We start from the raw sequence: 14,155 nt of genomic DNA, 5'->3' as shown, positions 1-14,155 counted from the left end.
AGCAACCCTTAGCCACTGCCTAAATGGACAGCTCCTCTTGATCTCAGGGCCTGAAAATCTACAATAAATGTTCTGACACCACGAAAATGTCAAATGGACAAGCCTGTCAAGAATAACCTGCAAAGAATAGCATCCTGATGTTATTGCTACTTCTATTAAAGCTAGTTTTCAAAATAATATCAGGAGGAAGTTAGTATAATGCTGTCAGCTGAAAGTCCCTCATCCTGGGTGGCAACTACTGCTGTGGTTATTTCTAGATAACCAGAGGCTTTCCCTAACCAGGACTAAAAGCAAGCTAAATATGTCTTCAGGGGCATTACCATCTACCACTTAAGCATCCTCTCTCCATTGAATCTCACCTACTGGATACTCAGCCACAACATCCCAGAAAAATGGTAAAAATGAATTCCCTTAACCAGTCACCCTCCTCAGAATATAGTGCAACCTGGGTTCTTAAGGGACAAGATGTCTCAAAACTCAGAAAAAAATAAAATGATGCATATCTTATGGGGCAAGAGGGAAATATGCTTACTTCCTGGCCGACAGTAAACATTTAAAAAACAGTTGCTGAATGAAGGGAGGGATGAGAGCAGAGAAAGGAAGTGGTGATGGAGGTTTGCAGCAGGAATGGGGGTCAGCAAGCTGCCGAGAAAAGAGAGCCAGCAAGGCAATGGCCGAAGAAACAAAACTGGACCAGGTGGTGTCTGTAGACAGCAGTTGTGCTGGGGCCACACCCGCAGAGCTGCGCTGGCTCGTGGGACTTGACCGCCTCGCTCCCCACCCCGCTGCAGCGAGACTCCTGCTCACTCGGATAGACGGTCCCACAGCAAGCCTAGGACAGCAAGGAACGGCTAGTGGTACCTTTATAAAAAACATTGTACGTGAAACAGTTCAATTAAAATTGGGTTGTAACTGGTAAAATCCGTTAACTTGGAAATTATCACATTTCATTTCTCAGTGGATCCGAGTAACAGATGTTTTCCTACACTTTTAAAAGAAGACGTAGGGAAAGGATTCACAGTGTGGATTTCTTATTGGGAATTTGAGAGCCTTCAGCATAGAAACTTTGGGCAGAAGGACTTTCCTGATGCCCTTTAAAAACCTACCTACAGAGAGGCAGCTGCTTGCTCACTGGTTGCAGATTAGGCAAGAGAGTAATTATAGGTCAAGAAAGAATTAGATTCTGCGGCTACGTGATTTCCTTGTTTTTTGGCAGCACATATTGTGCATATAGTCTTGTCATCATCTTAATAGAACACTGGTCTGTACTCAAGAACTCGAAGAGAAACTATTCCATTCATGTGAAGAATGGAGTGTTTTCCATTTATCCTTGTCAAAAAATTGTTTAAAACCGGTCATCACAGCAAAGGAAATAAACATTGGGATAATGGAATTCAAAGGCAATCAACACAGCAACATGTAGACATTCCTGCTATAATGTGATGTGTCTCTGAAAGGCTTCACTTTCTGCAAAACGAGCACTAGACACAGGACTCAGGGCAAACAGAGGACAAACCGTTCAAAACTCTGGGACTGTGGCCACAGCTCTAACAAAAACGGTTATTAGTACCTGGAAAGATACTGTGGCTCCTCTGGAGCAGCAGGCATTTAAGATTCTCAGAAGTAATGGAGGCCATGTGCTTTAACCCTCTCGCTGGAGCAGGACAGGTGGGGTCTGGTGGACACAAGAGGCAGAGCGTGGACCTGACTCTCCCTCTCTGGGGAAGGATCCCATGTGTAAATGTTCATTGCTGAATCTTAGTCCCTTCGGGCTACTATAACAAAAACACCACAGACTGGGGGGCTTAAACAACCAACATGTATTTCTCACAGTTCTGGAGTCTGGGGGGTCCAAGATCAAGGCGCCGGCAGATTTGGTGTCTGTGAGATCCTGCTTCCTAGTTCACAGACAGCCATCTTCTCGCTGGGTCCTCACGTGGTGGAAGGGTAGAGGGAGCTTTCTGGGGTCTCTTTTATAATAGGACTAATGCCATTTATGAGGATTCCACCCTCATGACCTAATCACCTCCCAAAGACCCCACCTCCAAATTCCATCACATTGGGGATTGTTTCAACATATGAATTTTAGGGGGACACAAGTGTTCAGTCTATAGCACTGGGTCAATAGGTATAGATACTCCTTTTAAAAAATAACCTGATAATAGTAAACTTTTCTTTTTTGTGGTTTTTAACACAAGGACCTTAATATAAGAAGAAAAATAGACAACAGTAAGCTTGGTGTTGTGGCCCTTCTTTATTATGGGCATATCATTTACTGAAATGGTAGCACGTTTGTTAGCAAGTCTCTTGCTCACAACTGTAAACACCTGTGTGGGAAGTAGCTCATTCAGCACGTCCTGGATTATCAACAGATCTGGTACGTGGAGCAGCCATATCATGTGCACAGGTTAAATCAAGCATCAAAAAATTGATGTCGTGCTTGCCCCTTTAGCTCAATCTAATTCTTCTCTCTCTATTTGCTGCCCTCTCTTATCCTGTCCCCAAGTCTCTCCCACGGCTGCCTCAGCCTTGGCTCATGATTATGTCCGGTGATGACTCCACCTTAAAGTCAGCACTAAACCTGTACCCAGGTCAGGCCACTCTATGATGTCAAAGCTTCCTGGGGGACACCTGAGGCAATTTGGAAGGGCGGGAGGCACAGTCCCCTGGGAACTGCCCTTCCAATTCTAAGGTCCTTCATGAATAAATGTGTGCAGAATGGTTAAGAGTCTAGGCTTTGGAAGTAGAAATGTCTGGATCTGAGTCCTAGCCCTGCCTTCCTGGGTGGGGACATGCTTGGTGTTGTCTGCAGGGGCAGCAATTGGGAACACTCAAACAATTGATGGTGATTGGTTTTAAAAGATAATATGTAGCTTAACATCTTTTTGAGAGGGAATTTAAAGAGAGAATTTGGCTGGGTCATATCTCAAATGAAGTGAAAATAAACTCATATTCAATCCAGAGGATTTAGGTTCTTTTCATTGCATTTTCTAAGTGAACTAGACTAATGGGAGTTCTAAAGAAACTGCTTCTGTCGAACCTTTGGCCGTGAATGGGGGAAAACCAAGTAAGTCCAGTAAAATAGAGGCAGATATATGTACTAAAGATCCTTCCAGCAACTATTAAACCAGTGTTATGGGAGACTTCATTGAAGATATGAAAACAGTACTTCTAGTTCTTTGATTAAATTTTTTTTAAAGTTAACTCTAACTCAAAAGCTGCCTCTCTTCCTCTCTCTTCAGCCTGCGTATGTCCCAAGGAAGCTGATCCCAGTAACAATCATCAAGCAAGGTAATTTGTGTGGGGCTGCTCTGGATATGTCTTTCGAACTATTTTTAATACAATTGTTAGCTGAGATAATTAGACGTAGCACATATCTTCTCAATTTTTCTGATGATTGTTTTTCAGAAAAAGTTTGAAGAAATCAGTATGGTCTAGTAAATTAGAAGTTGATAAGTAATTTTGGCTGAGCCCAGGCATGCCCCATTGTTTGGACAATTAGGGACGAAGCAACTATGACAAGTATTAAGTTTTAAAAAGCCAATTCAATACTTGTGGCTTTGTTCCAGGTGACATACATAAAGAAGGTCGTTAATAGGATATTTGGACTAATGACATGAAAACTATGATTTAAGGGTCACTTTAGGGAAAGTAAAGACATCCAGATTTCAAGAATTGTAGTGTCTTATTTCATTTCAGTATCCAATTGTTTTTGTTTTGCCTTCTAGTTTTTCAAATTATTTAAAATGACTCCATTATTTCCTGAAAGTTTCTTGGTAGAAGAGATTGGGCACTTAAAATAGTTCTTCATTTTAAGAAAACACACTATGCCAAGTGAACTCTCAGAACAGCGTCAGCGGGTATTGGAATTACCCAAAGATGCTTTGTTTTGAGACTATACATTTTCTAGTTTTTTATGACTGGGTCATTGCCTCATTTTGTGCTGGTTCTTTAACCTGGGTAGGCTGCAGGGAGTGCCGATGAGGAAGGGAATTTTCAGCTCATTAGAATGGAGCACTTTATGAGAGAGTAACAGCATTTCCTTACTTAAAGGCATAGGTGCTAAGGTAAGATGTGCCTTCTAGTCCTTTCATTGGCTGTGTAGCCAGCCCAATGAATTCCTTTCTATTAATTAAAAAGTTAGATCAGGGCTTCCCCAGTGCAGATGGCTTCACATTATTAGCTTCTTACTGCTTCCTGACTATTTTTTTTCCATCACACTGTTATCTTTTTGTATCTCAACAGTGATTCAGAATGTTACTGACAGGGCTTCATCGAAATCCCCAGATAAGACGCCCTTTGGAGGAACAATACTAGGTGAGTCTATCTTGAAATCTACACTTAGATTAAGCAAGTCAGGCTATTTTTTGATAATAGGGCCCTGATGGAATTTTGCACTGTGAGCGAGTCTGTTAAATTGACTCATTTCCTTTCAGTATTTAGCATCCTGGTTTGTGTCCATTCTGGGCTAGGAGCCAAGAGATGCCACCTCCATCACCGTGTGTTAGAGAAACAGCTCTAGCCCATGCCTCGTGGGAGTGATGGCACCCAGCCTACCTGCCCCACAGGGTTGTTGCAGTTGTGAGGGAGTCTTTGTCATACTGCACTGCTCTTTTAAAAATTGTTATCAATAATGGTGTTCTTTGTTCACCACACATCTTAAGCAGCTAGTTTACAATTTTTGAGTCTATGGATTAAAAGCCAGAGGATTTTGGTAGTTTGGTTCTGAATATGAAAAAGATTCTGTTTAAAAGGTACTATCATATTTTTTTCCAACATTTTAAAGTTTGGGTTAAAATTGACTAAGCAAAATAAGCGCTAAACTTCATAGTTTCTAGTATCTGGTGCTCTGAGCTTCATGTCATGGTGCATTTTCTTCCTCTTATCTCATTTACTTCTATTTCTTTGCAGTCCACCTTGTTATTCCAGGTCTTAATGAAACCACCATAAAACTTCCTACATCCCTAATGTTTGAAATTTCAGAGGCAATGAAGACACAATTAGGTAAGCAGCAAAGTTCTGTATTTGAACTTTGTAGTGACTGAGTACTAGCACAGAGATTCTTAGGAAATCCAAGGAATCTAACAAACGAGCTGGTTGGGGATCTCAAAGTAGAAAGTAAGGGACAGGCACATGCACTCTTGGTGGGAATGTAAAATGGGGCAGCTGCTGTGAAACAGTATGACTATTCCTCAAAAAATTAAATTTAGAATTACCATGTGATCCAGCAATTCCACTTCTGGTATATAACCAAAAGAACCCAAAAAAGTTCTCAAAGAGACCCTTGTACGACCTATGTTTACGACAGCATTATTCACAGTAGCAAAACATGGAAGTAACCCAAGTGTCCATCAACAGAAGAATGAATAAGCAAAATGTGGTCTATCCATACAAAGGAATATTATTCAGTCTTAAAAGGAAGGAAATTCTGACACCTGCTACAACACGGATGGACCTTGAGGACATTATGCTCAGTGAAATAAGGCAGTCATGAAAAGACAAATGCTGTATGATACTGATTACGTGAGGCTCTAGAGTAGTCAAATTCCTAGAGACAGAGAGTAGAATGGTGGTTGCCAGGGGCTGGGAGGAGGAGGGGAATGAGGAGTTACTGCTGAATGGGGACAGAGTTTCAGTTTTACAAGATGAGGAGAGTTCTAGAGATAGATGGTGGTGATGGTTGTACAACATTATGAATGTATTTAATACTACTGAACTGTACACTTAAGAATGGTTAATATCATAAATTTTATGTCATGTATACTTTACCACAAAAAAATTTTGGGAAAAAAAAGTAAGAGGCAGAGAAGCTGGAATGTTGGAGGTATCCGTATAAATTGTATTCAATAGGGAAAGACTTCTTTTATATTTACGTAAAATATAAAATACATTTACATTTATGAAAGAAGAGGGAACATTTATCAAATTATCCAAAACATACACATTTATATAGGTATAATTTTCAAATAGAGTAATTGTTATATACTGTAACTATTATACTATACTGTCAAGGGGCCACTAGATATTTTCAGTGAGAACTGATGTAAAGGTCAGGTCTGTTAGAATAATTATTTACTTGAGACTGATACTGCTTCCTACTTCTAGAAAGAACCTGATAGTTTCAGCATTTAAAACCATAAAACATAACAATTTGGAAAAAACACCCAGCAAAACTCTTTGAAAGGGAATAATTGTGGCGGTCACTGGGCTAAGTTAGTTGCTGCACTTGAGTATCAAATTAGTCTGAATTTTCTCTACAGCAGAGGATCTCAAACTTGATGGAGCATCAGAAGCCGTGGAGGGCTTCTGAACACACAGTCTACTGCCAGTCACTGACTCAGGAGGCCTGGGTGGGGCCCGAGAATTTGCAGTTCTAATAGTTCCCAGGTGGTGATGCTGCTGGTCCAGGCACCCCACTTTGAGAACCACCCTTCTAAAGTCTCTGGAGAATGTCTTGGGTGATTGATAAATATGGAAGGAGACAGCGTGATGTGGTAGAAATTGAACAAGACTTGGAAATGCAGAATATTTTCCTTGAACTAGGCGCTAGCTAAGAACTTGAGCACTCACATAATTGAATCTTCACGTTGTATGGATATAGAAATGGAGGCCCAAGTCCCTCTTTGGCCACATTCATTCAGCAAATACTTATTAAGCCTTGGGACTGTAGTGGTGAGTTATACAAACACAGGACCTGCCCATACTGGGACCTCAGACTTAATTTCTCCTCCTTTGTTGGAAGCCTGACCTGTTTGCTTGTTTGATGCTAGGCAATCAGCTTGCAGCGGTTGTAAAAGGTGAACTCTTAAATTCTCCTTAGCTGTTGACTTCAGAGCTTCCTGGAAGAAGGAGGAGCAAAGCCTTAAGTGGGTGTAAGAGCACTTAATTGGTGGAGTCTTAGACTTATAAATTTAGAAGAATTTTCCAAACTTATGCATCACCATTTTATTAAGATGCGAAAATACTTGCCAATAAATCTTCATGATTTTGTGCAATCCTTACATTTTTACGGTAAAATATTCATACCTGTTAGTTCTAGAGTGAGTTAACTCCAAGCACGTAGACAAATGACTGTAGGTTTCATTTCCTTAATTTGTACATCGGGCTTGATCACTTCCCTTTTAGCTATAAAACCCTGAGACTCAACTCTATATCATCTAAATGCCTTGCTGAAAGCCAGGAAGCTTCCAGATGAACCTGTGTTTAGACTCAGAGCTCAAGAGTCTCGCACTGCCTGTTCCCTGCCTGGAGCCTGTATACCTGGCCCCAGCCTTGGGAAGACTTGTTTGGAAGGAGACAAAAAGGAGCCAGCCAATCTCTTACTGATTTGGTCCCTAATCTGTCCACCAAAACTACAAAACCGAGGATTTGTGAAAGAGACTGAAAATGAGAAGAGGTTTCCCCCAGACCACTGCTGTCCATTTTGAACTAGAAGGTGTTCTAGTCCTTAGTCTTGAGTGATATTCCTAATTTTTTGGTTTTTGCAAAATTCCACATGCTACCTTAATACCAGTCCAGCCTTTTTGTCTTTTTAATTTAGAGAATTAAACCACGTATTGTTTTGCTTTGCTTTGTTTTTGGTTTTCTTTTTCTGATATGATTCACAAAAGCTTCAGGATTGAGTGTGATTTTAATGAAAAAAATTCTATGCAAATAGTAAATGTCTTTTTTAATTTGTATTTCTGGAGCAACACTGATCTGAAATTTAACACATAGAAAATTTCTTACACATTGAGGAGATTGATAGCTGGTATGTTTGAAATGTCCAGTAAATCCAGCAAATGTACCATCTTAACAGACTGTGTTTAAAAGTTACATTTTAAATTTACTATTTTTTATGAAAAGAGTGTGAACATAAACAGTTCTTTATACTACCGAGGGAGAAATAAACTTTCCTGAAGTTGTTTATCACTGTAATTCAGAAAAGTCCTATTTTTTGAGGGGGTAAATCTTAAAAATAAGATTCTCATTCCAGCAGGGCCCAACATGGGACACCAAGAAATTAATAGCTTTTGTTCTAAGAACACGTGGTATGAATAATGAGAGAAATCAACAAGAAAACTAGTGTCACACATCTCCCAGGGACATACAAGGGGTTTGCCAAAGCCAGGACTTAGCTGGCCAAAAATTAAAGGAAACAACTGTGTTGAAAAAAGGTACAGAAGAATCAGAGAGGAAAAGGGATTTCCTGGGTTTTTGGCCATGTTGTGACGGCATTTTATTCTGCTGTTGCCAGGTCTGTAGTTAGACGTAGACAGTGTTGGTGAATGCTCACGGGTGGATAGGAGATGTAAAGAGGGCCCCATTCAAATACCTTCCTGGTCAGCCAATTTCTCTGATGTCTGAAGTGCCATGTTTAGAAATACGATATGCCTTTATAGGGAATTAGTAGTGTATAAAGAATACAAATATTTCTTGGGAAGGTAGTTTACCATTTTTTCTTCCTTTACAGCCTAATTTTAGGCTAACGTGATTGCCAGCTAAGGGCATGTTTTGAATATAAAGAGCTAAATAAAGCAAAGCAATTCCGAACATTGCCTGAAAGTCTAGGATTTGGAGGTAAAATAATAAATGAATAAGTAAATAGTCCTTGTCAGCCTAGGAACCACCGAGAACATAGGATATTACGAAGGAAGGTGAGGATTAGCAACGGTGTCCTGAAGGAGAGGAGGACATTGAGAGAGAAGAGAGCATTAAAGAAAAACCTTATAATCTTACATTTCAAAAAAAGAAAAATTCCTTTGGTACATGCTGAAAATAACAAGATGAGAGCTCATAAAAATTTGTCATCTGAATGTTTTTTCTGTGCTAACAATCGCAATGGTTCTAAACAAAAGCTGTGATTACAAAAGAAGTGGGAAAAATGTTGGTAAAATTTAGGAATTTTAAAAACAGAATTTATCACAAAATTATACTGGATATGTTTTTTTAGTTATTCCAGAAAGAGAGTCCCTTCTTTTTATGTCCTGCTAAATGAATTTGAACAATGGTATTAAACACGTCTGTTGTACGAACAAGCTGTGCAACTTCATGTGCACAGGAATCCAAAGCACATCCTTGACTACTGGGTGTGGCAAGTGTGCCAGCCCTGGTGACTCCACTGCTGGCACTTTACACCACTCCTGAAATAATTAGCTTTGTACAAGAATCTAGTGTATGCTTCCACAACACAGAAAACTCATTTGCTTCTATTAACAGTGTGAAAGGGATGGCTTCGTAATTGTCTTTAAGTCCATCAGAAGTAAATAAATATGTTGTGCCTGTGTTAACTGAAAAGAGGAAAATGGTCTTTACAACCGTGATGGGAACTACAAGAGGTGGTTATGAAATCTGCATCCTCAGAGAGCTTTGAGAGAACAGATTAGATCAGCAGATCTCAACAGAGTGCAATGGTTTCCCCCAGGGATATGTGCAGTGTCTGAAGACATTTTTGGTTGTCACAACTGTGGAAGTGCTAGTGGAATCCAGTGGGTAGAGGCCAGAGATGCTGCTCACATCCTACAGTGCACAGGAAAGGCCGCCACAACAAAGAATTATCCAGCCTAAAATGTGTATAGTGCCAAAGTTGAGGAGCCCAGGAAGTTCTGAACAGCCTTAGGACTCCAAGAAATCTCATCTGATGATAATCAGTTCAAAGGATGTCTCAAAGATGAATGAATTCTTTCATGCCACTAGACTGTTTCAAAATATTACAAGTAGGTCATTGATTCAGTGTGTTAAATAGCTGAATCAAGTTAATCCCAAGTGAAGTTTTAAAATGGGGGATATCTTAATCATTGGGGAACGCTGGTGTAGAAATGTACTTTCTTTGAAACAGAATGCCTAAATTTTAGAAAGAACTTTCCTGAATTGTTATCCGAAGAGAAAAAAAAGGAAAAAAATTTATTTCATTCTTTACGCTGAATTCCCATAGAGACCAAAAGAAGAGATCTATATTAACACGTGGCTCAAATAAATAACTGTTGGCAATTTTTTTGCCACAAATATTTTTCAAATAACTTAGCTTCCTGTGTGTGTTATTTGTGCTTTTCTAAAATTTCAGTGTCATAACCTATTACATTTTTTTACTACGCAAAATAATGGAAAATTTCTATTCATTGATTTTGTTTTAATTAGGTGTATTTGAATATCAAATTCCAAGGAGTATTTGCAATACAACCTTTGCCTTCCAGAAACTCTGTTTATGAATCAGAACGACTTGAGAGTTATCCAAGTATTGGGTTGTAATTATTTTTCTTCATTCCAATGCCAACTTAGATCTTAAAGTATTACCTAGGGTTAATGAGAAGGGATTCTGAAGACTGTCGTCTACTCATACTACTCCCTGGTAGAAGTGCACAATAAATTTGTTGACTGCCTGGTGGGAAAGGATAAGAGCAGAATACATTTCTTGAAATAGTCTCTTACTTGATTTTGTTTTATACCGGGATGAATTATACTGGGATACTGCATTACGAGGAAGGGAGGTAAATTGTTTGTTCTCTGACTTTTAGCTAAGAATGAAACCTTGGCGTTACCAGCAGAATCTAAAACACCAGAAGTAGAAAAAATCCCAGCACGGCCCATAACAGGTAACGAGATCCCTATATTGTTAACTTTGAGAGAATAAATCATATATCTTTTCAAATAGTCAATGATTGGCAAGCCTGTACTTTTTTTCAGTGAAGAACCAGCAGGAAATTCATTTTGATCATAAGCACAAAACAATAGGAAATTCTAGGTCCTTAATCTAATGTTTGGAAAAACAAGAGATGCAAAATGAACTATTGAATCATATAACTAATATGTAATCTGAAAACTGTATTTTTTACTCTAGGTGAAAGTTGTTACCTCAACATTCTGATATATTCTTGTACTAAAGTGTAATACCATGGGTTTGGGGCTTTCCTTTTATGGGAAGACATGAGACCATTTTTCATTTCTTCACTTTCACAAGTGGTCAGTTTAGCAAAATGCCATCATCTCTCACAAAGCCATAGCTTAATATCTATGAAAGTACCTGGAATTGTTTAGTGACAATATCTCTGGAAGATTAACAATCCTAGTGTAGAGAATACATGATAACTCAGTAAAAGTCCTTTAAAGAATAAATGCGGTATGCATTTTCCCTGCAGTTCATCAGCTGTTACTAAGAAACGTTCAGCATTTCTTCTATGAATGAACTGCCCAAGTCCAGCCCACTGGGGACACATTATTCTCTGAACTACAGAGTTCTTGCCAGAGCAATACCACCTCATCCAGGATGCGTTGAAACAAACATCTGGCAAGAATTCCCCCAAATCCACATTTAGCAAATAACTCCAATCTCAAGTGAATGTTTTAATCCATAAAACTGTCACAAATTGAAATATTCAATCCATAAAATTGCCCAAAATTGAAATATTTACCTTGTCCTGAACTCTTGGACTCATCACTGGTCCAGAGAAGACAAAGATTGGTGGGGAAATGAAATAACTTGATTTTAAGAAACCTGGTCAAGTAGGAATATTTCTGACAGAGTAGGAAGTGTATGGTCCCACCTAAAGGAGAGAGATGGACCTTCCCTTTCCCACTTTCATAAGAGTTAAGGTGGACGTAGAAGCTATTCAAGATGCTGGAATAATCAATTTGAATGAAATTCCTCATTGGTTTTCTGACTTCAGTGTAATTGGCCAACACCTAGAAAAGTGTAGGCATGACCAGTGGATGACCCTGCGTTCTTTTCTGCCCCAGAGATTCTACCCATTTTTCCCAATTGTACTTTCTTCTCTTGGCACAGTGTCTAATGGGAGAGTCTACAGATTTCTTAGTTCTCTGCCAAACCTTCCTCAGAACTTTCCACTTCAGAAACACTTAGGCAAACACCATAACTTGTTATTCTGTGTTATTGTGTTTATTTCATGTCCTTACCCTGTAAAATTCTGGAATTGTCTAGCTCACCATTCATTCCAGATCTCAATGAAAACTATTTTCACTGAGAAAACAATTTACTTGAAAACTTATTTCTTATTTCTCGAAAACTGTTTACCTGAGTCGTCTTTGCCTTTGATCTAGCACTTGGAACAACCTTGTGGCTGAGGATTTGAATCCTTATCATCTCAACCCAATTCCAAGCTTTGCATGTGACTGCAGTTTGGAAGAGAGAACTGTCATAATGTAATAGTTCTAAATAAACCTTTTGCCCTGGGTCATTCTTTTATTTGCCCATTTATTAATTCAGTTAATAAACATTTATCATGTGCTTGCTTACTGTACCCCAGACATTGTGCTAAGCCCTGGAGATAAAGAGAAAGAAAAAGGCAGACAAACAAAAAATTATGATTCATCTGATAAGTGCTTTCATGGAGGTCAGTTCAATGTGTTCTTTGGAACCAGAAAGTGGACCTACCCAGAAAGGAAGGATTGGGAGGGGTGTCAGCGCAGGCACCTCGGGCAACCTCAGGAGTCCTTAACGGAATTAACTGGAAAAGAGTTGGTCAATATAAGTGTCAGTGACTAATTCTAAAGGGCAATAAAAGTGCCTTATGGTCTTTAGTTGCTTCATCATTTTATTGTAATTTCTAAAGTTGTCTTTTTTACCTTCCAGTGACTCCTGAATCGGTTCCAAGAACCACTAAACCCACCGTGCCTAGTGCATTAGACATTTCAGAAACAACACTGGGTAATTCTGAGAAGTTTTTTTTTCTTAAAAAATAACTCGCAACACTCATAGAAAAGAAAAGTAACCCCAATGCCTTAGCTTCCCCACCCATCTCTCCCCCACTTCTTGGCAGTAGTTAATCTTCCTATTTCTTGGGTCAATTCGATTAAAGAGTTAACAACAAGCCTTGATCCTGGTGGCTGATATTCTAGGCAGCTCTGGGTGTGAGATGCTAACTGCACACCCTTTTTACCAGTCTCTTGGGCTGTATAGAAAAACCAAATGCCAGCCTTTTACCCCACAAAGCTTGGAGGGGTGGAATTCTTGACTATGTCTGTGCTTTCTGTTTTGATTGGCTTTTCCAAGTCTTGTGTGTACTAATCTTGAGGAGAATGCCCCAAAGTGTTATGCTTTTTAATAAAAATTGCACCTCACACAAGTTAGCTACCTCTTGGCCCAAGAGATTCTAACTTGCTTTGTTCTCTTCTCCTGAAGAAAAGAGCCAGCATGTATTTTGTCTGTACTTGTGATATTGATCTTCATGCCACACCACTGCCCTTTGAAAGCATAACCTTCAAATTTTAACAGCTATGTAAAACTTTTCCAGGGATAACCAGCTATTTCCATGAAAGGCATCAACTGCCGGGTGCACACTCGCTTATAAGCATGGTTCACAGGATCATGGTTAACCCACAACGTCAAATCCCCACTCGTGGAGGTGCTAACCGAATTCTTCTTTATTGTAGTTCTCAGTGAAAGGACCCCGGAAGCGTCGCAAACTATTCTAATACCTAGGTTTGAATTGCCACTGAGCACTCTAGGTAAAAATTATTAACCACTGCAGCCTATTCTTACCTTGGAAATTTTATGCATGCCTGAAAGCAGTCCTTAGGCTAATTCATTCAAATTCATCTCCTCACAGGAAAGAAGGGACATGGTTTATAGAACAATAAGCTCCCCAAAAGCAAGCCCTTAAATGTTATAAAAATCTTTATTTTATAATTTAGGATCCTAAAGTGTCTCTCTCTCTGACAAATCCTTTGGTTGTTTTTCTTTTTGGTGGTCATGATTTGATTCTTTTAGTTCAAAATCATTGTGTCACTGAATAAATTATTTTCTATATTTCTCCTAAGTATCTTTTTACTCAATTGTTTCTCTTGACAGAGAAGATAAATTTATATCTCTGCAGACTGCTTCTTAGAATACTTGGAATTTCTTTAAGTGTGATATCAAAAAAGTTATTGAGAGGGAGCTTACATATAAATCCATGTAGTTACCAAAATTCTATTTTTGAAAGCTATTGGGTGGACCTTTCCTAGTTCAGATGTGTTTCGTGCTTGGTTTGAGTTTAAATGAAATACTTCTAAGAGCACACATACACATAGCTGAAGAAATTAGGAAACTAGTTTAATAAGTGTGAGAAGAAGATCCCAAATTCCTCAAATTTAGGGCCTTGATTATACAAAATAGAAACAGAAGCTTTATTATATTATCCAGTATTGAAACACAACGGTAAGAAATACAACTAAGGTCCCT

General features: G+C 39.0%; 1 protein-coding gene across 11 annotated transcripts in view; it reads left to right on the top strand.

The window, feature by feature from the left end:
* The window catches only part of ABI3BP (ABI family member 3 binding protein), a 242,401-nt gene that overhangs the window by 106,597 nt on the left and 121,649 nt on the right, over positions 1-14,155 (top strand). For 6 of the 11 annotated variants that reach the window (XM_087439510.1, XM_087439507.1, XM_004439976.3 and 3 more), the window contains exons 7-11: positions 3,243-3,291; positions 4,246-4,317; positions 4,912-5,004; positions 10,494-10,571; positions 12,566-12,640. In XM_087439510.1, the coding sequence (XP_087295636.1) occupies positions 3,243-3,291; positions 4,246-4,317; positions 4,912-5,004; positions 10,494-10,571; positions 12,566-12,640 (367 nt within the window). Of the gene's footprint in view, positions 1-3,242; positions 3,292-4,245; positions 4,318-4,911; positions 5,005-10,493; positions 10,572-12,565; positions 12,641-13,365; positions 13,441-14,155 lie in introns of all 11 variants that reach the window. The other 5 variants (XM_087439511.1, XM_087439505.1, XM_087439506.1 and 2 more) reach the window with 1 other exon arrangement.

This window comes from Ceratotherium simum, chromosome 15 (genome assembly GCF_057802395.1).
Source record: "Ceratotherium simum simum isolate JZ-2026a chromosome 15, ASM5780239v1, whole genome shotgun sequence".
NCBI classification, from domain to species: domain Eukaryota; kingdom Metazoa; phylum Chordata; class Mammalia; order Perissodactyla; family Rhinocerotidae; genus Ceratotherium; species Ceratotherium simum.
This window is presented reverse-complemented; position numbering and strand designations above follow the sequence as displayed.